This window comes from Cervus elaphus, chromosome 2 (genome assembly GCF_910594005.1).
Source record: "Cervus elaphus chromosome 2, mCerEla1.1, whole genome shotgun sequence".
Classification (NCBI taxonomy): Eukaryota; Metazoa; Chordata; class Mammalia; order Artiodactyla; family Cervidae; genus Cervus; species Cervus elaphus.
This window is the reverse complement of record NC_057816.1, coordinates 8,331,870-8,350,998: the sequence shown is the minus strand read 5'-3', so window position 1 is coordinate 8,350,998 and position 19,129 is coordinate 8,331,870. Positions and strand designations below refer to the sequence as shown.

At 61.5% G+C, this 19,129-nt stretch overlaps 1 protein-coding gene across 3 annotated transcripts; it reads left to right on the top strand.

The window, feature by feature from the left end:
• The first annotated feature begins 1,021 nt into the window (after positions 1–1,021).
• PLCB3 (phospholipase C beta 3) lies at positions 1,022–18,449 on the top strand. 3 transcript variants are annotated; one of them, XM_043927678.1, is made up of 31 exons: positions 1,022–1,275; positions 4,569–4,646; positions 4,914–4,982; positions 5,072–5,212; positions 5,434–5,513; positions 5,617–5,670; positions 5,763–5,838; positions 5,940–6,040; positions 6,577–6,743; positions 6,817–6,963; positions 7,846–8,086; positions 8,288–8,372; positions 8,448–8,634; positions 9,389–9,594; positions 10,464–10,560; positions 10,640–10,724; positions 11,006–11,130; positions 11,460–11,614; positions 11,695–11,856; positions 12,442–12,541; positions 12,627–12,731; positions 12,953–13,044; positions 14,305–14,470; positions 14,560–14,595; positions 14,708–14,900; positions 15,473–15,611; positions 15,701–15,777; positions 15,920–16,009; positions 16,100–16,157; positions 16,456–16,542; positions 17,896–18,449. In XM_043927678.1, the coding sequence occupies exons 1-31, from the start codon at positions 1,177–1,179 to the stop codon at positions 18,136–18,138; spliced, it is 3,741 nt and encodes a 1,246-aa protein (XP_043783613.1). In that variant the 5' UTR covers positions 1,022–1,176; the 3' UTR covers positions 18,139–18,449. The 3 variants fall into 3 exon arrangements, with proteins under 3 accessions (XP_043783613.1, XP_043783603.1, XP_043783621.1); XM_043927668.1 differs by having other exon boundaries at positions 1,023–1,275; positions 15,470–15,611; positions 17,896–18,444; XM_043927686.1 differs by lacking the exon at positions 17,896–18,449 and adding an exon at positions 16,633–17,243 and having other exon boundaries at positions 1,025–1,275; positions 15,470–15,611.
• Positions 18,450–19,129: the final 680 nt, after the last annotated feature.

Below are 19,129 nucleotides of genomic sequence, written 5' to 3'. Positions count from 1 at the left end.
CTCTGTCTCTTTCTGGGTTTCTAGGTGACTTGGCTGGCCCCTCTGGATGAGTTCTACTTTAAACCTGCTGCTGCTACTGCCTCTGTATTGGGGGGGCTCCCACAGGGGCCCCCAGGCAGGAGCCCCCCCAGCCAAGCCCTGCAGGAGGGGCTGTAGCCCCCACCCATCTCAGTGCCCATGTGCCTTCCAGCTCAGGTCCCTAGCACGCTGCAGATTTCAGGGCACCTGCTGTGGGCCAGGCGTGGCAGAGCCCCTCCTCAACCCTCCTAGTTTGTGGACACCCAGGAGGCTTCTGACCCCTCCAGGCAGAACGACCAGCTGTCCCCTTCTCAGTTTGCAGTCGGGAGCCCCACAGGGACAGGTTCCAGGCTGAGCTGGGGGGTGGGGGGTGGGTTCTGCGGAACAAGAAGGGCGCTGTTCCAGGGCTCGCTCTACAAAGCCAGGGTACTTGGGTCCTCAATGGAGGCGGCAGGCGCCGGGCCTCCCCGGGCTAAGGATGGGGGGAGGGCGCCTGCGGCGGGAGGCCCATTAGCTTGCTAATTGCTCCCAGGGAGGGGGACCGAGCTGCTGCAGGAGGGGGTGAGGCAATGTGAGGGCAGGGGGGTGGGGGTGGGGGTGGGAGTGGCTTTTCCAGCACTCAGCTAAACGCTGCAGGAGTGGGGTGGAAGGCAGGTCTCTTCTCCCTCAAGCCCAAGTATTGCTCTCTGGTAATACCCCCGCCCCTGCCCCTCAGAAACCTCAGTGGGCTGACCCCAGCGCCGGTCTTCAGCAGCGCCCTCTACACCCAGTCCCCCTAGCTGCACCCCAGTCCCTAAGCGCCCTCCCTCCACCCCGGGCCGGTTCAGCAGAGTTCCCCCAGCGAAGCACCCCAGTCTAGGCGCGCCCGAGTCCCATCCCTCCTCTGGCTGCAGTCGCCGCCCCGGCCGCCAGGGGGAGCCGACGCGAGGCGGGCCGGCCGGACGCGGTGGGAGGGGGCGGTCCCGCTGCGGCCCCGCCCCCGCCCCGCCCCGGCCGGGCCCCGCCGATTCTCTGGTCTGTCCGGGACAGACTGGCGGGCGGGCGGGCGCAGACGCCGCCGGGCCGGAGCGGGCCGTGCGGGAGCGCGCGGAGGGAACAGCGGCACCGTCGGGTCCCCGTCGGGGCTCCGCGGGTCCCCGACCCGCCCCCGGCCTGGCTATGGCGGGCGCCAGGCCCGGCGTCCACGCGCTGCAGCTGGAGCCGCCCACCGTCGTGGAGACCCTGCGGCGCGGGAGTAAGTTCATCAAATGGGACGAGGTGAGTGCAGGGGCCCCCTGCTCCGCCCAGATCCGGGGACTCCGTCACGCCTGCTTCGCCAGACGCCGGGGACCCCCAGCCCAGACTGGCCTGATCACCGCGCCACCCCCATCCCAGCCTGGCTGCGCTCCGGAAACTTGAGTCCCCAATCGTCCCCGTAAGGAAGACTTTGTCCCCCACCCGCCAGTCCGGCCCCTCTTCTGCGGAAAATTTGACATTTATTCCTTGGCTCGGAGATTTAGAACCCCAATAAATCCTAGCCCCCGCTTTTTCAGTTGTCCTTCTCACCTCTCCTTGCCCGTCTAATTCTCGTTCCCCCAACCCTGGCCTGGTCACCAGACCCCTGCCCGGCACTGGACGGTCTGGCTCAAGAACCATGGCCCCCACACTGGCTTAGCGTACCCCCATTCTGACTGGGTGCCTCTGGGACCCTGCCCTTCCCCGTACCCTAGTTTGAACATTCTTCTCCATTCATCACTTTTTCACCCTGTTCTGGCTGGCACCCCTTTGCCCTGCTTCTGGATCCCAGCCCAGCTCCCCGCTCTGGTGGGAGTACCAGGTCACCCCACCTGGAGACTTTGCCCCCCAAGTTCCTCCACCTCGGGGGAACTTTGCTCACCACTCATTAACACCGGGACTTTGAACCCCAATAAATCCTGGCCCCCCTTTATCTGACCTGCCCCTGGTGCATCCCCGAGGCCCCGCTCCCACCTGCGACTTGGCGACGGGTCCTGCCCCTCACGCTCTTTTCCACAGCGCCCCCTCCCCTGCCCCCTGGGCCCCTCCTCGCCGGCCTGAGCTTCCTTGCTGCTCCTTCCCAGCCAGGCCGGAGGCCTGGAAGACTCCCGGCTCCTTTCCGGCTGGGTGGGGCGGGTAGGCGTGAGAGCTGGGGGAGGGGCTGGGGGCGTGGCCTGAGGTAACAGGTGTGCCCTAGAGGGTGTCCCGGCGCCCCTGGGACTAGGGCAGACCCCTCCCCCCAGGCCTGCTTGAAGGGAAAAGTTTCTCCTTTTCCTTACAGTGTGATAAACCCAAATAAGGAAGTGGGAACAGGGAGAGGGCCCTGGGGGTGGGGTGGGGGTTGCTGACAAGGACTTGGGGCCTGAGAGGCTGGGGCTCACGCTGCCTTTGAAGACCGGGCCCCTGAGGAGGGTCAGAGGGAGGCCCTGGGGGCAATGCCCACAGAACTAGCCCCTCCTCACACTACTGGGGGCCCCTGAGCCCCAGGGCAGGGTTAGCAATCCCAGAGAAGGGCTGAGGGTGGGTGTCAGCCCAGTGAGGTGGGGAGGCCCAAGCACCCCAAAAGTTCTCAAGCTGCTGTCCCCTCTGCCTCCAGTTCAGTCTCCCATCTTTCCTAAGCAAAACCTGAGATGGGCGGGGCTAGTGCACTCCCCATCCTCCCGCAGATGGAAACTGAGTCTGGAGAACAGAGGCTAATCCCAGGCCTCACGGTGGCGTGGTGGCTGAGGCCAGCAGCTGGGAGTTTGGCAGAGGTCCTGGTTCCCGGATTCCCAAACCCTGGGACTCGGGAGCCATACTTGTTATTGTTGTTCATTGCTCAGTCTTGTCGGACCCTCCATGGACTGTAGCCTGCCAGGCAAGGGATTTCCCAGGCAGGAATACTGGAGTGCATTGCCCTTTCCTCCTCCAGGGGATCTTCCCGATCCAGGGATTGAACCCACATTTCCTGCATTAGCAGGTGGATTCTTTACCGCTGAGCCACCAGGAAAGCCTCTGGAACCATTCTAGTAGTGTTAGTCGCTCAGGCATGCCCGACTCTTTGTGAGCCCGTGGACTGTAGCCCACCAGGCTCATCTGTCCATGGAATTCTCCAGGCAAGAATACTGGTGTGGGTTGCTCCTCCAGGGGATCTTCCGGACCCAGGGATCAAACCTGGGTCTCCTGCATTTCAGGCAGATTCTTTACAGTCTGAGTTACCAGGGAAGCCCTGGAGCCATACTGCCTGCATGCACATCTTGGCTCCTTTTCTTGACCTTAGGAAAGCCGCATAGTCTCTGTGCCTCAGTCTTCTCACATGTAAAATGGGAAGAACAGAAGCACAAACCTCATAGGATGTTAAGAGAACTAAGTGAGCTCCTAGATAGTGAGTGCTTCAACCTGTACCTGGCAGGCAGAAGGGAGGGTGAGCTGTTGTACTGACCACCAGTGAGCAGTAACTTGGGAGTGGCACCAGAGTGAGTCAGGGTCTTCTGCTGGCCTGCGGCAAGAGAGTTCTGGGCTTCCCTCGTGGCTCAGTGGTAAAGAATCCGCTTGCCAGTGCCTGCTAATGCAGGAAATGCGAGTTCGATCCCTGGGTCAGGAAGATCTCCTGGAGAAGGAAATGGCAACCCACTCCAGCATTCTGGGCTGGAATATCCCACGGACAGAGGAGCCTGACAGGCTACAATCCAAGGGGTCGCCAAGAATCGGACACCGCTGAGCAACTAAACCACCACAGGAGAGCTCTGCCTGTGGCTGCTTGGTCACTCGGGCCTGGGCTGAGTCTGAGCCTCTGGTGACACCACCCCCTCCCCACCGCTGCTAGTCCTGAGTCACACAGGGTGGCTCTTCTCGGAAGTGGAGCCAGTGCACGCTTTTGCTGCCCTCCCGCCAGCCAGGGCTGTTTGAGTGAGGGCTGAATTCGCTGTCTGGGCCTGAAGGGCAGGATGAGTCCCTGTCCAAGGGTACTTAGTCTGTGCTGTAAGATGGGTGGGGTGAGCCTCGAAGCTGTGGGGCTCCAGTGGGTGCAGAGTGGGGGGGGGTGTAATGGACTTTGAAGCCGATGTAAGGGGTGGCTGGCTGTCCTGGGGACCCGAGGGACACAGAGGACCATGAGGGTCAGGCTGCCAAACCCTCTTTTTTCATTCCATAAATATTCCCAAGGGGGTGCTGTGGGGGCTTCAGTCACCGGGGACCTCTTGGACCTTATGAGGAAACAGCCTAGGGTTGGGGTCTGGGGAGGCCTCTCCAAGGAGGCGGATCAGATTTCGTGGGTAGAGAAATAAAGGAAGATATCCCTGCAAGGGAACAATGATGCAAAACCTGGAGATGGGGAATGGATAGTTAGTGGTCCATGTGGCAGAGTCTTAGGGCAAGAAGGAGGTGGGGCTGGGAGGGGCCTCGGAGCTCAGCTCTGTCCTGAGGACTGAAAGGAGCTGCAGAGGACCTGTGGGCTGGCTGAGCCGTCATCTTCGCTCACTGGCAGAAAGATTGGAGTGGAGGGGCCCAGGGTTCCAGGGACCAAACCCGGGCAGCAGCCCTCCCTCCCTGACCCCTGCCGTCCGCCTCGTCCCCAGGAGGCCTCCAGTCGGAACCTGGTAACCCTGCGTGTGGACTCCAATGGCTTCTTCCTGTACTGGACGGGACCCAACATGGTGAGGACGGCGCTGGCGCGGCTTGCTGGGTTCCAGGGCCCCCCACCCCAGACCCCCCGACACCACCCCCTGGCTCTGCCCTTGGGGACAGTGCCCCGCTGCTGCCTGACCTCTCCCCCAGTTCCTAGGACAGGAAGTGCTAAGAACAGGGGCTAAGGCTGGGTCTACAGCAGGGGATGAGCACTCCCTGGCCCGGGTGGGGAGCTTGGGGGCTCCGGCTCCCACCCTGGAGCCTCTCAGACCCACCCTGGCATCTGGTCTCCCCAGGAGGTGGACACACTGGACATCAGTTCCATCAGGGACACCAGGACTGGCCGTTACGCCCGCCTGCCCAAGGTGAGTGATGGGGGGCCCAGGTAATGGATGGGAGTGAGGTAATGGGGGAGGGGGACAGCCCTCTTCACCCTTGGCTCTCACCTACTCAGGACCCCAAGATCCGGGAGGTGTTAGGCTTTGGGGTCCCTGATGCCCGGTTGGAGGAGAAGCTGATGACAGTGGTGGCCGGGCCAGACCCGGTGAATACAACATTCTTGAACTTCATGGCCGTGCAGGATGATACAGCAAAGGTGGGCTGGGATCGATGGCTGGGCCTGGGGGAGCTACCGCCTCACTTGTTGAGTTAGCCATCACGTAGTAGGCACCTGCTGTGTACTAGGTTGTCCTCTGCCCCTTTTTTAAATCATCCTCTGACAAAGTGGTTTTTAAGCATTTCCCGTGGATCTGACAGTGGCTGAGCCAGCCCCTCTGTCCCCCACTCACCCCCTGCCCCTGGATCCTGACCCCTCAGGTCTGGTCCGAGGAGCTCTTCAAGTTGGCTATGAACATCCTGGCTCAGAACGCCTCCCGGAACACCTTCTTGCGCAAAGCGTGAGCCCTGGGCCTGCCCTGGGGTAGCGGGGGGCAGGAGTGCATGGGGGTGGGGTCAGGTGGCTGTTGTCCCGGGGCGTGACCCTCCCACCTGTCTCCCCAGATACACGAAGCTGAAGCTGCAGGTGAACCAGGATGGACGGATTCCAGTCAAGAAGTGAGCACCCCTTTCCCTCCTCAGCATCTCCTTTGCTGTTCTGACCTTGGTGACCTTTGCCCCACTGACCCTAACCCCTCCCATCTGCTCAGCATCCTGAAGATGTTCTCAGCAGACAAGAAACGGGTAGAAACTGCGCTGGAATCCTGTGGCCTCAATTTCAACCGAGTGAGGGCGCTGGGGACAGGGGTTGGGGGGTGTCGTAGTGGGCGCCTGCTCTTTGAGGGCCGGCTGTCCCTGGCTTCTGACTCTCCACTCCTGGCCCCTAGAGTGAGTCCATCCGGCCTGACGAGTTTTCCTTGGAAATTTTCGAGCGGTTCCTGAACAAGCTGTGTTTGCGGCCGGACATTGACAAGATCCTGCTGGAGATGTGAGCAGGGCTGACCTGCCTACCAGCCCCTGTGTGTTGCGTCTGGCCTCTGCCGGCGGTGGTGTCCCTTCCAGTCCCAGGAGGGGAGGCGGAGCTCTTGGGGGTCTCTGCGTGCTGGGCTGTGGCTGTGCTCAGGGCTGCCTGGGGCCCTGCTGTGGACAGTTCTGTGCTGACCCTTCTTGGCCAGGGCTGCTCCTGAGACAGCAGGAGGTCCCCCACGCTGGGGACCAAAATGCATTGGCTCAGATGTGTTGTGGGTGATGCTGGAGCTGAGATTGGGCCCAGGAGCTGCAGGCAGGCATGGTGTAGTGGGCCAAGCCCTTGGTGGCTTCCAAAGCCCTTACTGATACTAGCGCCGGCACCAACTGGTCAGGAAAGCGGATGGGGAAACTGAGGCCCAGAGGGGCTGAGACTGGCCCCCGTCCCCATCAGAGGGTTCTGGAGCTAGGCACCAACCTTCCGACTCCTCCCCAGGTGAGGGTTTGAAACAGGAGCTGGTGAGGCTCCAGCCTAACACGGCGTCCCGCCCCCTCCAGAGGTGCCAAGGGCAAACCTTACCTGACGCTGGAGCAGCTCATGGATTTCATCAACCAGAAGCAACGGGACCCGCGGCTCAATGAAGTGCTGTACCCACCTCTGCGGCCCTCCCAGGCCCGGCTGCTCATCGAGAAGTATGAGCCCAACAAGCAGTTCCTGGAGCGAGGTGAGCCAGCATGGGAGTTGGGGGCGAGGTGGGAGGGCCCCCCCGACCCTGCTGACCCCACCCTGCCCCCCAGACCAGATGTCCATGGAGGGCTTCAGCCGCTACCTGGGAGGTGAGGAGAACGGCATTCTGCCACTTGAGGCCTTGGATCTGAGTGCAGACATGACCCAGCCGCTCAGCGCCTACTTCATCAATTCCTCGCATAACACCTATCTCACCGGTGAGCGCACCCATCCTAGCGTGACATCTGCCCTCTGGTCCTGAGACTGCCTCCCTCCCTTTGGGGTGGCCCATGCTGGGGAAGCAAGCTGGAAATAGCGAGCCTGTCCTGGGGAGTGAGCTTCTCTGCATAGGTTTCCCCGGTGGCCCACAAGGTTTCCCCAGGGGAAGGGTTGAGGCCTGCACCTGCCCTGTGAAGAATAGCCTGTGTATGTTGGGGGGCAGGGAGCTGGGTCTGGAGACCACCTGGTGCTCTTAAGCTGAAAGGAGGCCACGAGGTGGGGTGGGGTGGGAGTTGGGTCAGGTATCCATGAGAGGGACCCTGGAGGCACAGAAAGAATGGAAGGAATTTGCACTGATCCTGAGTGAATAGGAAGGCTTCTTGCAAGGTGTTGAGAAGGGGGAGGTGACCTGGTATGTTTTTAGAAGGATGACGCCTGGTGCTCCGCAGAGATTGGATGGGAGGTGGGGAGGGGCCTGCTGTCTCTGGGAGGAGGTGACAGAGGCTGTTCCAGGGCAGCTACTGTGGAGGGAAGAAAGGGAAGCAGGGGCCGTGGGGGTGTTGGGTATAACTCCCAGTTCAGGCCGGTGGGATGGGGGTGATGGGAGTTCATCTGAGAGAGGGTGAGACCTGGAGGTGGAGGGCCCCACCTGTCAGCCAGTGCCGGTGGGTGCTGACTGCCTGGCTTTGGGGAGAGGTGATGCCGGTTCCACAGTGAGTCAAGGCATGATCAGCAGCTGGCCAGACAAAGCGAGCCCAGGCCAGGCCTCCACCCAGGCTCTGTGTCCCCGGCGCGGCCCCACCCAGCTCAGCGCAGACCTGGGGAGGAGGGTGAGGAGCCAGGCTGGCCAGGCACTGGTGGTGATGGAGCCTCATCCCCAGCGGGGCAGCTGGCCGGAACCTCGTCGGTGGAGATGTACCGGCAGGCGCTGTTGTGGGGCTGCCGCTGCGTGGAGCTGGACGTGTGGAAGGGGCGGCCGCCCGAGGAGGAGCCGTTCATCACCCACGGCTTCACCATGACCACGGAGGTGCCGCTGAGAGATGTGCTCGAGGCCATCGCGGAGACCGCCTTCAAGACCTCTCCCTACCCTGTCATCCTCTCCTTTGAGAACCACGTGGACTCGTGAGTGGGACCCCGATCCCAGCTGGGGGGAGTCCCCGTGGACTCAGGGACAGCCACCTCACCATGGCACTGTTGGATTGCTCCTGTGACCTCTGACCCTGGGAGAGGGTGACCCTTTTGGTGACCTTGACGGCCTCTGACTCACTCTGGGGACTTCAGCTGCACCCTAGGAACCTCTGACCTCTGACCTTGGCCCCACAGGGCGAAACAGCAGGCTAAGATGGCCGAGTACTGCCGCTCCATCTTTGGGGACGCGCTGCTCATCGACCCCCTGGACAAGTACCCGGTATGCGGCTCAGAGCCGGGGTGGGGCATGGGGGTGAGGGCGCCCAGCAGACGCTGACCTGTCCGTGCCCACCAGCTGGCCCCGGGCGTCCCCCTGCCCAGCCCCGAGGACCTGATGGGCCGCATCCTGGTGAAGAACAAGAAGCGGCACCGACTGGGCAGCGGCGTCCCCGACAGCTCCGTGCGCAAGCGGCCACTGGAGCAGAGCAACTCGGCCCTGAGCGAGAGCTCCGCCACCACCGAGCCCTCCTCGCCCCAGCTCGGTGAGATCCTGGCCTGACCTCCGACCCAGTCCCCACCCTAAGCCCCCAGTTCCCTGAGCCCAGCCCTCCCTGGGGACGCACCTTCTGCTCCCAACCTGACCTCCCCCTTCTCGAGACACTCGCCACCTGTCGGCTGAGTATGGGACCTCTGACTCCTGACCCCAGTGGGATGTGGTTGACCCTCCGGACCCTCCAGCTAACACCTCACAGAGGTGTTCCCCCTCAACCAGGTTGTGCCTCAGGCCACTGACCTCTGACCTCAGTGAACCATCTCTCTCCTGATACCACTTCTGAGTGTACCCTCCCAGCGGGTCCTCATTTCAGTTCACCCTGGACCCCTCGCTTTATTGAGGTCCCTCTTCCATCTGACCCCTGACTGCTCACCTCCCTAAGCCCCCTCACGGGGTGTGGCCGTAACTGACCCCTGACTTGGAACCCCACCTTATCATCCTTTACCCCCATTGTCAAGGCTGTTGTATCCCAGTTCTCACCCTTCTGAGCCACCCTACCTATCTCCCTGAGTTACATCTCCCCGGAGTTATATCTGCACCCTGACCTTTGACCTTTGACCCCTCTATACTACCACTGGGTTTGATCCCATTCAACTCCTGACCTCCCCCCTCTCCCCAGCCACGCTGCACTGAGAACCCCTGGACTCCCATGAGGCAGCTCTGCACCCCCCGGGCCCAAACCTTCCTGGGTCCTGAGCGACTGTGTGCCCTGACCCCCGACCCCACGGCCTTGTCCTCTGCAGGGTCCCCCAGCTCTGACAGCTGCCCAGGCCTGAGCAACGGGGAGGAGGTGGGCCTCGAGAAGCCCAGCCTGGAGCCTCGGAAGTCTCTGGGGGAGGAGGGTTTGCAGCGGGGCCCTGATGCTCTTGGACCTGCCTACCGGGAGGATGAGGAAGAGGACGAGGAAGAGGAGGAACAGACGGACCCCAAAAAGCCGACCACGGATGAGGTCAGGCCTGCGAGCGGGATGAGGGGGCGGCGGGATGAGGGGGCGGCGGCATGCCTTCACTTCCCAAGTGGGCTGGGCCCTGACTGCCAGGCACAGCCCTGAGTGCCGGGTCCGCCTTCCCTCCCAGAGTTCACATGCGGGGTGTGTGTGGAGCGCGGGAGGGTCTTAGGTAAACAGCTGTGGAAGTCAGTGTGAAATTGTGTTTGGGATGTGGGCTGGGAGGGGTGAGTGAGGGTGCAGAACCAGGGTGAGGAGTGGGAGGTGGACCTCGGCGAGGACGTTGGGTGAGCGGACTGAGGAAGGGGGACTATGCAAAGGCCCTGTGGCAGGGCCAGAGAGCGTGGAGGAGGGGGGACACTGAGTTCTGGGGAAGGGAGGTGACAGGAAAGGTCAGCTCTGAGATGGGGTTGGGAAGGGGCCCAGAGTGGGGATGGGTGTGGGCAGAGGTGAGCGAGCTCAGGTTGCAAGGCTTGGGGACCTTGTGAGGTACCCAGGAGGAGGTGGCGAGGCGGTAGCTGGAAATGAGAATGGGGGTTGGAATTTGGGGGCTCACCCTCATGTGAATAATTGAACCCCTGAGGTTGGCTGAGGAGTTCCAGCTTCCAAGGATCAGGGGGGCAGGAGGCAGACTGGGAAGGTGGGGTCCAGGGCCCGGTCAGCAAGGCCCAGAGAGAAGGTTGTGGGGTGCATGGAACTACGATGGACAGGCCGTGTTCGGGCTGGGGTCTTTGCTAGGAGCCCCTGGGCAGTGTGATTGCAGAACTGGGAAGAGGGTCAGCACCTCCTCTGTGGTGCGGGGGCAGGTGAGGGAACTTCCAACTCCTGGCTGGGGGGCACGGAACCGGTGACCCTGCGATTGGGGGCCATAGGGCACTGCCAGCAGTGAAGTCAATGCCACTGAGGAAATGTCCACACTCGTCAACTACATCGAGCCTGTCAAATTCAAGTCCTTCGAGGCTGCTCGAAGTGAGTGGGGTGAGAGGTGGGGGAAGGGGAGGCCGTCCGGCTCTGCCAGGCCTGATCCCCTCCCACCTCCACCCCCCAGAGAGGAACAAGTGCTTTGAGATGTCATCCTTCGTGGAGACCAAGGCCATGGAGCAACTGACAAAGAGCCCTATGGAGTTTGTGGAGTATCCTTCTGCGCCGGCAGTCTGGCGGGCCGAGGCGGGGCTGCTCACGGGGAGGCAGGCTTGGGTGGTTCTACCCCTCCTGACTCTGGAGCACCCCTGTCTGGGTTGGGAGTGGGCCTGGGAGACTGCCCAGGGCCTAGGCTGAGAAGTGGGGATTGAGGGGCAGCTTGAACCAAGGCCGGGAGGTGGGTTCACAGGAGCCAAGGATGGGCCTGGAGCACTGGGCTCAAGGCAGAACGCGGGGCCAGTACCTGCCTGTGGTCCCTGACTGTCAACCTCAGATACAACAAGCAGCAGCTCAGCCGCATCTACCCCAAGGGCACGCGCGTGGACTCGTCCAACTACATGCCCCAGCTCTTCTGGAACGTGGGCTGCCAGCTCGTTGCACTCAACTTCCAGACCCTGGGTGAGTGCTGCCCTGCCTTGACCTTTGACCTCTGGCCCCCAGCCTCACTAACTTCTGCCCCCTGACCCTGTGAGTCTTGACTGCAGGGACCTCTGACTCCAATCCCAGATCCCCACATCCAACCGAGACCTCGTCTAACCCTAACCCCTGATCTTGGCTGATGCTAGACCTGGCCCCTTGTCCCGTCTTCCCAGAGTCTGGATCCTGGATGCCATCTGATCTGACCTGAATGACCCCTGGTCTCCCCACTGCACTGCACGGCAGTGTCCTTCCTGACCTTGACCCTATTCCACCTGCTGACCCTTGCCCTCCCCTTGTCGCTCCCCTAGATGTGCCGATGCAGCTCAATGCAGGTGTGTTCGAGTACAATGGGCGCAGTGGCTACCTACTCAAGCCTGAGTTCATGCGGCGGCCAGACAAGTCCTTTGACCCCTTCACCGAAGCCATCGTGGACGGCATCGTGGCCAATGCCGTGCGGGTCAAGGTGGGGCCGGGAAGGGTGCAGGCCAGGGTGTCCCGGGGTCGGGACTTTTGAGCAGCCTCCTCACCCTCCTGGCCCCCCAGGTGATCTCGGGGCAGTTCCTGTCCGACAGGAAGGTGGGCATCTACGTGGAGGTGGACATGTTCGGGCTCCCCGTTGACACGCGGCGCAAGTACCGCACGCGGACCTCACAGGGGAACTCGTTCAACCCCGTGTGGGATGAGGAGCCCTTCGACTTCCCCAAGGTGAGCCCCAGGCCTGCCGGGCTCTCTTGGTGGGGGAACAGGAGCACCCTGTGGTCGGGGGTCAGAGGCGGGGGTGCCGAGGCTAGGCCTGTCACCCCAGGTCCTGCTTGTCTGCGTGTCAGGCTGGAGCCCCCTGCCCTCTGTGGGGTCAGGGTCGGGGGGCAGGAGGCTGAGACGGAAGGAGGTCCCGCAGCCCCCCGGGGGCACAGCCCACCCCCTCTCCCAGGCAGGAGGGACTCGCCGCAAGCTCATCCCAGCTTCTCCCCGCCTCCCAGATGGATGGGCCTGCTGAGGATGCGGCCTCAGTCTCAGATGCGTGGCTTACTCTAGGTGCTAAGCTGGCAGTGACCAGACCCTTCCCGCCATAATGATGCCTGGAGGGGGTCTGTCTCCCTGTCCTCTGGACTCAGGGCTCTGGGAGACGCTGGCCACTTCTGGCCAGGCTGCGGAGGTGCGGGTCCACCATTGGCTCAGGGCGATGGTGACTGATGGTCTGTGCTCGGGTCACGTGGTCCAGGGGCCCACTCTGGATGGCGGCCTTGCTGGCCATGGTCAGCTGCGGCTTAGACCAGTCTGGACCCTCAGGTGGTGCTGCCCACGCTGGCTTCGCTGCGCATCGCGGCCTTTGAGGAGGGGGGCAAGTTCGTGGGGCACCGGATCCTACCTGTCTCCGCCATCCGCTCAGGTGAGGCCATCTGGGCTCTGGGCAGTTCGGGGGGCATGGTGTGTGGGGACCTGTGCTCAGCCCCCTTGCCCTCCTGCCCTCCCAGGGTACCACTACATCTGCCTGCGGAACGAGGCCAACCAGCCGCTGTGCCTGCCAGCCCTGCTCATCTACACCGAGGCCTCCGACTACATCCCCGACGACCACCAGGGTGAGCCACAGGGGGGCTGGAGGAGCGAGGCAGGCCAGGCAGGGAGGGTGGGGACAAGGACACCACCAGGGCCTGGGAGTGGCTGGGACTGGTGGCCCCAGGTGGGTGGTAAACAGCTCTGAAGGTGGTTTTGCAGTCCCTGAGTGAGACCAGAGCTGGGGAGGGTGTGGGCCCGGGGGTTTTGTCTCTGAGACCCTTGCCCTCTGCCGCTCCACCTGCAGACTATGCAGAGGCCCTGATCAACCCTATCAAGCATGTCAGCCTGATGGACCAGAGGGCCAAGCAGCTGGCCGCCCTCATTGGGGAGAGCGAGGTGAGCCAGGGCAGGTCAGGGGCAGGCATAGTGATGCCTGGAGGGGTCTGTCTGCCTGAGCTCTTAACAGGCAGGAGGCAGCAGGGCTCAGGCTCACCTGGACCCTGGGGGTCAGGGTGGGGGAGTGGTCAGAGCTGACCCCTGGGCCCAGCCCTGGTGGGGAAGCACCCTACAGCCTTCTCCACTGTTCTCCGTCTGCACCGCCCATGCCAGTCCCAGCTGGCGGTAGGACTCTTCTCCCCGAGGGGCCTGTTCCCTGCTTACTGCCAACGCCAGCTTCATGGGTTCACCGACACTGTCCCTTCAGCCCTGGGCTCTACCTCCAGTACCCTCCCCCACGCTGCACTGGGGCTCCTGGGCGCTCTCGTTCAGGAGGCTCAGCTGCCTGGGCTTACTCCGCACACTTTAAGGAGGTGGAAATCCCTTCTGCATGAGAAAGGCCTTCGGGACTGTCCAGGGCTAGAATTTTTCTGGCTGCTGGTAGGCTCAAAGCCAGGGTGCAGAGTTCAGCTGCTTCACCAGGGCAGTTGGAAGCCCTAAAAGCTTTTCAAGCCTGGTCCTGGAAGCCATGAGGCGGCCGTGGCTTCTGCGGGGAGGGGTCAGGAGCAGAGGCTCGCCGCACATCTAGGCCTGGTCCCATGGGGGCCTGCGGCAGCAGGGAAGAAAGCTGGCTGCCTGGAGTTATTAGCGGGAGAGACTAGTGCCCCCTCGGCGGTCACTTCCTTCATTGATTTAATCAGGAGCTAAGCATCGAGGAAGATGAGCAGCTGTGGGCAAGGGTGGAGGGGGACTCAGAGACAGGAGGGAACTTGGTGCGGGGCCAGTGCTTTCCAGAACAATCTAGAAGTTCCTAACCATATGCAGTAAGGCCTGGCATCCTAGAGATATGATCTCACATTCTCGTACCCATGCCCCACGTGCAAAAGGGGGTTAGAAATGTGTATCTTGTTCTCATGAAGTTATTCTCACAGCCCCACATGACAGATGAGAGGAGTCCAGGGCCACGGGCTGAGGGAGGTTGTGAAGGACCGAAGAGTCTAGAGAGGGGGAATTCCCTGGTGGTCCAGTGGTTAGGACTCTACACTTGCACTGCTGAGGGCCCGGGTTTGATCCCTGGTTGGAGAACTAAGGTCCTACACAAGCCTCATGGTGTGGCTCCCTTCCCCCAAAATATTTAAAAAAATAAAAGGAGGGTCTGGAGAGAGTAGCATTTCTAGAACGAGCATAGAGCATTCTACTTTCTCCACCCCGCCCTCGCAGGCTCAGGCTGGCCCGGAGACAAGCCAGGAGACCCAGTCTCAGCAGCTGGGGTACCAACTGAACCCAAACCCCACGCCCAGCCCACTGGACGCCTCCCCGCGCCGGCCCCCAGGCCCAGCCACCTCCCCCACCAGCTCCTCCATCAGCTCCTCCATTAGCAGCCCAGGTAAGGGGTGGCCTGGGGGTAGGCGGAGGGAGGGGAATAGCTCTGTGCTTCTCCAGCTTCTCACAGCCAGCCCTGCCTCTGCTTTCCAGGTCAGCGTGATGATCTGATCGCCAGCATCCTCTCAGGTAGGGGGCGGGCCTGTCCTGGGGGCAGGGCTACTTCTGGAAGGAACCGGTGCTCCAGCAGGGGTGGTCTGCCCCAGCCCAGCCCAGCCCAGCCCGCCTTTGCTGTCCACAGAGGTGGCCCCAGCCCCGCTGGACGAGCTCCGAGGCCACAAGGCCCTGGTGAAGCTCCGGAGCCGGCAAGAGCGAGACTTCCGGGAGCTGTACAAGAAACATCAGCGGAAGGCCGTTGCCCTCACGCGCCGGTTGCTCGACAACCTGGCCCAAGCCCGCGCGGGGAGCAGGTGCCGACAGCGGCCCAGTGTCCTGTGAGTGTCTCGCCTGACCATGTGCTTTGTGCATGGATGTGAATGTGAACATGAGTATGAGGGTTTCTGCACTAGGTGGGCATGGATGGATGGCCCAGGGTTGCCCTTTTGACCCCCAGGAAGGAGGTTTGGTGCAAGGAAGACAGAGGACTCTGGGTCCCACCCTCTTTGCGACCCCATGGACTATACAGTCCATGGAATTCTCCAGGCCAGAATACGGGAGTGGGTAGCCTTTCCCTTCTCCAGGGGATCTTCCCAACCCAGGGATCGAACCCAGGTCTCCCATATTGCAGGCGGATTCTTTACTAGCTGAGCCACAAGGGAAGACCCTTTCCGCCAGGAGGGATACCTTTTTTGAGGTCCCCATAAGAGCGTGTTTCCAGGGACTGTTGCCCAGACAGGCTCCTAACATTTGTGTGGAGCTAACGGGCCTCCTCCTTGGCATAACCGATCCCACTTCTCCGGGCTGGTATCTGTCACTGCCAGCGGGCACCTGCTCTGTCCCCCTGCCCTCCCGGCCCAGGTCCATGTGACGACCTGAATATTATCCAGAGGGGTTCTCCCCACAGAAGCGGGGAGGATGAGAGGGCAGAAGAGGAAGAGGTGAGCAGGTATCAAGAGTTCCAGAAGAAACAGGTGCAGTGTCTGCTGGAGCTGAGGGAGGCCCAGGTGGACACAGAAGCGGAGCGGAGGCTGGAGCACCTGCAGCAGGTGAGGGGCGGGCAGCGGGTGGCGGGCAGAGCCTGCGCTAGGACAGGCCTGTTATCCCAGGGTCACCTGTCGGCCACCTGTGTCTGTAGGCTCAGCTGAAGCTCAGGGAGGTTGTCCTGGACGCTCACATGACTCAGTTGAAGAAACTGAAGGAGATAAATGAGAGGTGAAGGCTGGGATCTCGTGGGCGGAGAGGGGGGTACTCCCTGGTGCCACGAGGTGGGCAGAGACACACACAGACACACACACACACACACACACCCCTGCCCTGCCGTTGACCCTGCCTGTTCTCCCACTGGCTCCTCCAGGGAGAAGAAGGAACTGCAGAAGATCCTGGACAGGAAACGCCACAACAGTATCTCAGAGGCCAAGACCAGGGAGAAACATAAGAAGGAGGCGTAAGGGCATCGGGGCTGGGAGCCAGTTGCGTGCTGGGCAGGCCGGGCGGGTCCCTGGGCGCTGAGCACATCCTCCTTGCTCCTGTGCAGGGAACTGACAGAGATTAACCGTCGGCACATCACAGAGTCGGTCAACTCCATCCGTCGGGTGAGTGACGCTCAGGTGCCACCCTACCCACCCCTGTTCCTTCAGTCATCCTAAACCGGTATCCTGGGTGCCAACCTGGTGCTCCGTCGCCCTAGAGGGGCTTGAAGATCCTTTCTCTGTGGGTCTGGAACATTTGCTGTTAAAAGTCATCTCAGGACCCTGGTCACACAGCCCCGGGAACCTTCGCCTCCTTGCTCAGAAAGAGGGTCTGCCTGACTTCTGTGCCCACACAGAGCCCTGGGGCCCAGGCCCCTCCCTTAGAGACCCTTGTGTGAACCCTTGCCCCCCCCACACACAGCTGGAGGAGGCCCAGAAGCAGCGGCAAGAACGCCTTGTGGCCGGGCAGCAGCAGATCCTCCAACAGCTGTCGGAAGAGGAGCCCAAGGTGAGGCCGTAGGTGAGGGGCAGGCAGGCGGCAGGTGGGCAGAGCACTGGGTGGCCTGGCCTGGCCTCTCTGACGCTGCTCCTCCTGCAGCTGCTGGCCCAGCTGGCCCAGGAGTGTCAGGAGCAGCGGGAGAGGCTGCCCCAGGAGATCCGCTGGAGCCTGCTGGGCGAGACACAGGAGGGACTGGGGGACGGGCATCTGGTCGCCTGTGCCAGCAACGGTCACGCGCCTGGGAGCAGCGGGCACCTGCCTGGCGCTGACTCAGAGAGCCAGGAGGAGACTACAAAGCTCTGAACTGGCTGAGCAAGAGGTGGCCACCAGGCCAGGGTGGGCGCTGGGAGGAGGGCAGGAGGCTAAGACACTAAATGCTCTTTTTTTTTTTTTTTTTAACTTTTTATCTTTAGAAATTTTATTTTTTTAAACCAGGGCGAGCACTCCACACTAACTCCCTCCTTTTACCCCCCTGGAGCCCCATTAGTCCCCAGCCCCTCCTTCCTGCCCTCAGTCCTAGGGAAGGTGCTGGGTGGGTCACTGTGGGCCAGAAGGGCCTCACCCCCATGACACCCACACCCTAGAGTGGGAGTTGTCTCCCTCACTTCCCCAGGGAACAGTGGGTGGAGCCTTCGAGCTCCGGGAAGTCACATTCTTTCTCTTTCCTTTGGGTATTTTTTTTTTATGTGAATAAACGTGGATTTCAGGGACCTTGTGTGCAGTGTGGTTTGGGGTGGGGCAGTACTGGAGAGGATTCTGGGCCCTAGATCTGGTTCTGCTTTTTCTGGAGCCTCAGTTTTCTCATCTATAAAATGGGCTTGTGGACATTGTGGGTCAGGGCCCCAACAAAGGGTTTTGAGACATCCTTGCCCAGGAACTGCCTGGAGGTTCTGCCAGTGACCTGACATCAGAGGCCCTCTGGCCTCCCCCAGGCTTTCCCGCCTCTCTGACCTCTGCCCTGGGCTCTCACTCTGCTTCCCCCACCCCTTACTCCGGTTACTTTTCTCCCTCCTGGGCTCTTGTCCTCCCGTCATAGAGGCTCAGGCCTCTGCTTCAGGAAGCCTCCCCTGCCCCCTCTTCCTGTAGCCTGATATGACCCAAGCACCCAGCATCTTCCGCCGAGGCTGCTCTTGGCCACACAGGCAGTTGATTCTGTTATCAGAGGACAGACCTGCTAGGGGTGCAGGTGGGCGGCTCCAAACCTGCCCAACATCAGGGGACCCGGGCTCTCAGCAATAGACAGGAAGTAGATGGGCCTGGAAGTGACCCTTGGGAAAGAGGGCACTGATGGTCACAGCACATGCAGGGGAGACACTGCATCCCCCTCCTCCCTGTGAGGGAGATGTTATACCTGTTTTGCAGATGAGGAAACTGAGGTCACAGCTAAGTCAAGACATCCTGACCTGGAGGCAGGGGGGCCATGGACCCTCTAGGGCAGACTGTCTTCGGCCAGCCTGGAGGACCTGCTCCACGCCTCCCCCTCCTGCCCTGGGACAGTGTGGAGTGGCAGAGACCCCGCAGCGAGGGTGCGGCTGGGTTCTACAGCAGGGTCAGGCTGGCACTTCTTCAAGGCCTCGCCCAGCTTCCTGGCGCTTCCCAGGCTGACTGCCTGCCTCCTCCAGAGGAAGGCAGCCTCTTATCTGGGCTTATCTCCTGCCAATTGAGTGTTTTCTTTCTTTGTTTTTGCTGCAGCCTCAGGCAAACAGATGGGGTGGGGAGGCCAGAGAACAGGGCTTCCAGAGCAAGGCCTTCCCTGTTTCTGCAGTCAGGCCTTGTCCTAGCTCCACATCTGCCCCATCTAGGCCCCTCAGCAAGCAACTACCATCTTCCTGACTTCACACATAAAACACTATACAGTCCCCAGGTCCTCAAAGACCAGGCTCAACTCCAAACTCCTGGGTGAAAGTGAAAGTGAAGTGGCTTACTCCTTTCCGACTCTTTGCAACCCTGTGGACTGCAGCCTGCCAGGCTTCTCCATCCATGGGATTCTCTAGGCAAGAGTACTGGAGTGGGTTGCCATTTCCTTCTCCAGGGGATCTTCCCGACGCAGGGATCAAACTCGGGTCTCCCACACTGCAGGCAGATGCTTTAACCTCTGAGTCACCAGGGAAGCCCCTAAACTCCTGGGTATGACATTCCAGCTCTTGAAAAGCCTGGCCTCTACAGCTCCCCCATCCTTCCATAGGTCTGCTATTTCCTCTACTGGAAATGACAGCACCCTCCCTCATGTCTTCAAGTCCCAGGTCTAGCTCACCTCCTCCCTGAAGCCCTCCCTGACTCTCCTCTGCTGGAGGGAGCCGCCTTCACCCTGGTTCCAGGCCCCTGTTAGAGCACTGCGCTGGCGTTAACTCCTGGCTGAGAGGCTGCCTCTCCCCTCGCCAGGAAGTTAGGAATAACAGGGGGCTGTGGCACAATCCAGATCTGTGTACCTAGTATAAAGCGCTGGCTAGTCTGTAGGGGGCGCCAATAAATCTTTCTGGAATTGAGCTCTCAGCTCGGCTCCCAGGGCCTGGTGAAGCTTCTCTGGTTCCCTAGCGATCCCTCTACTCACAGCCCTGGGCCGAGCCTTCCGTCCCCTCCCCCGCCCGATGTGTGT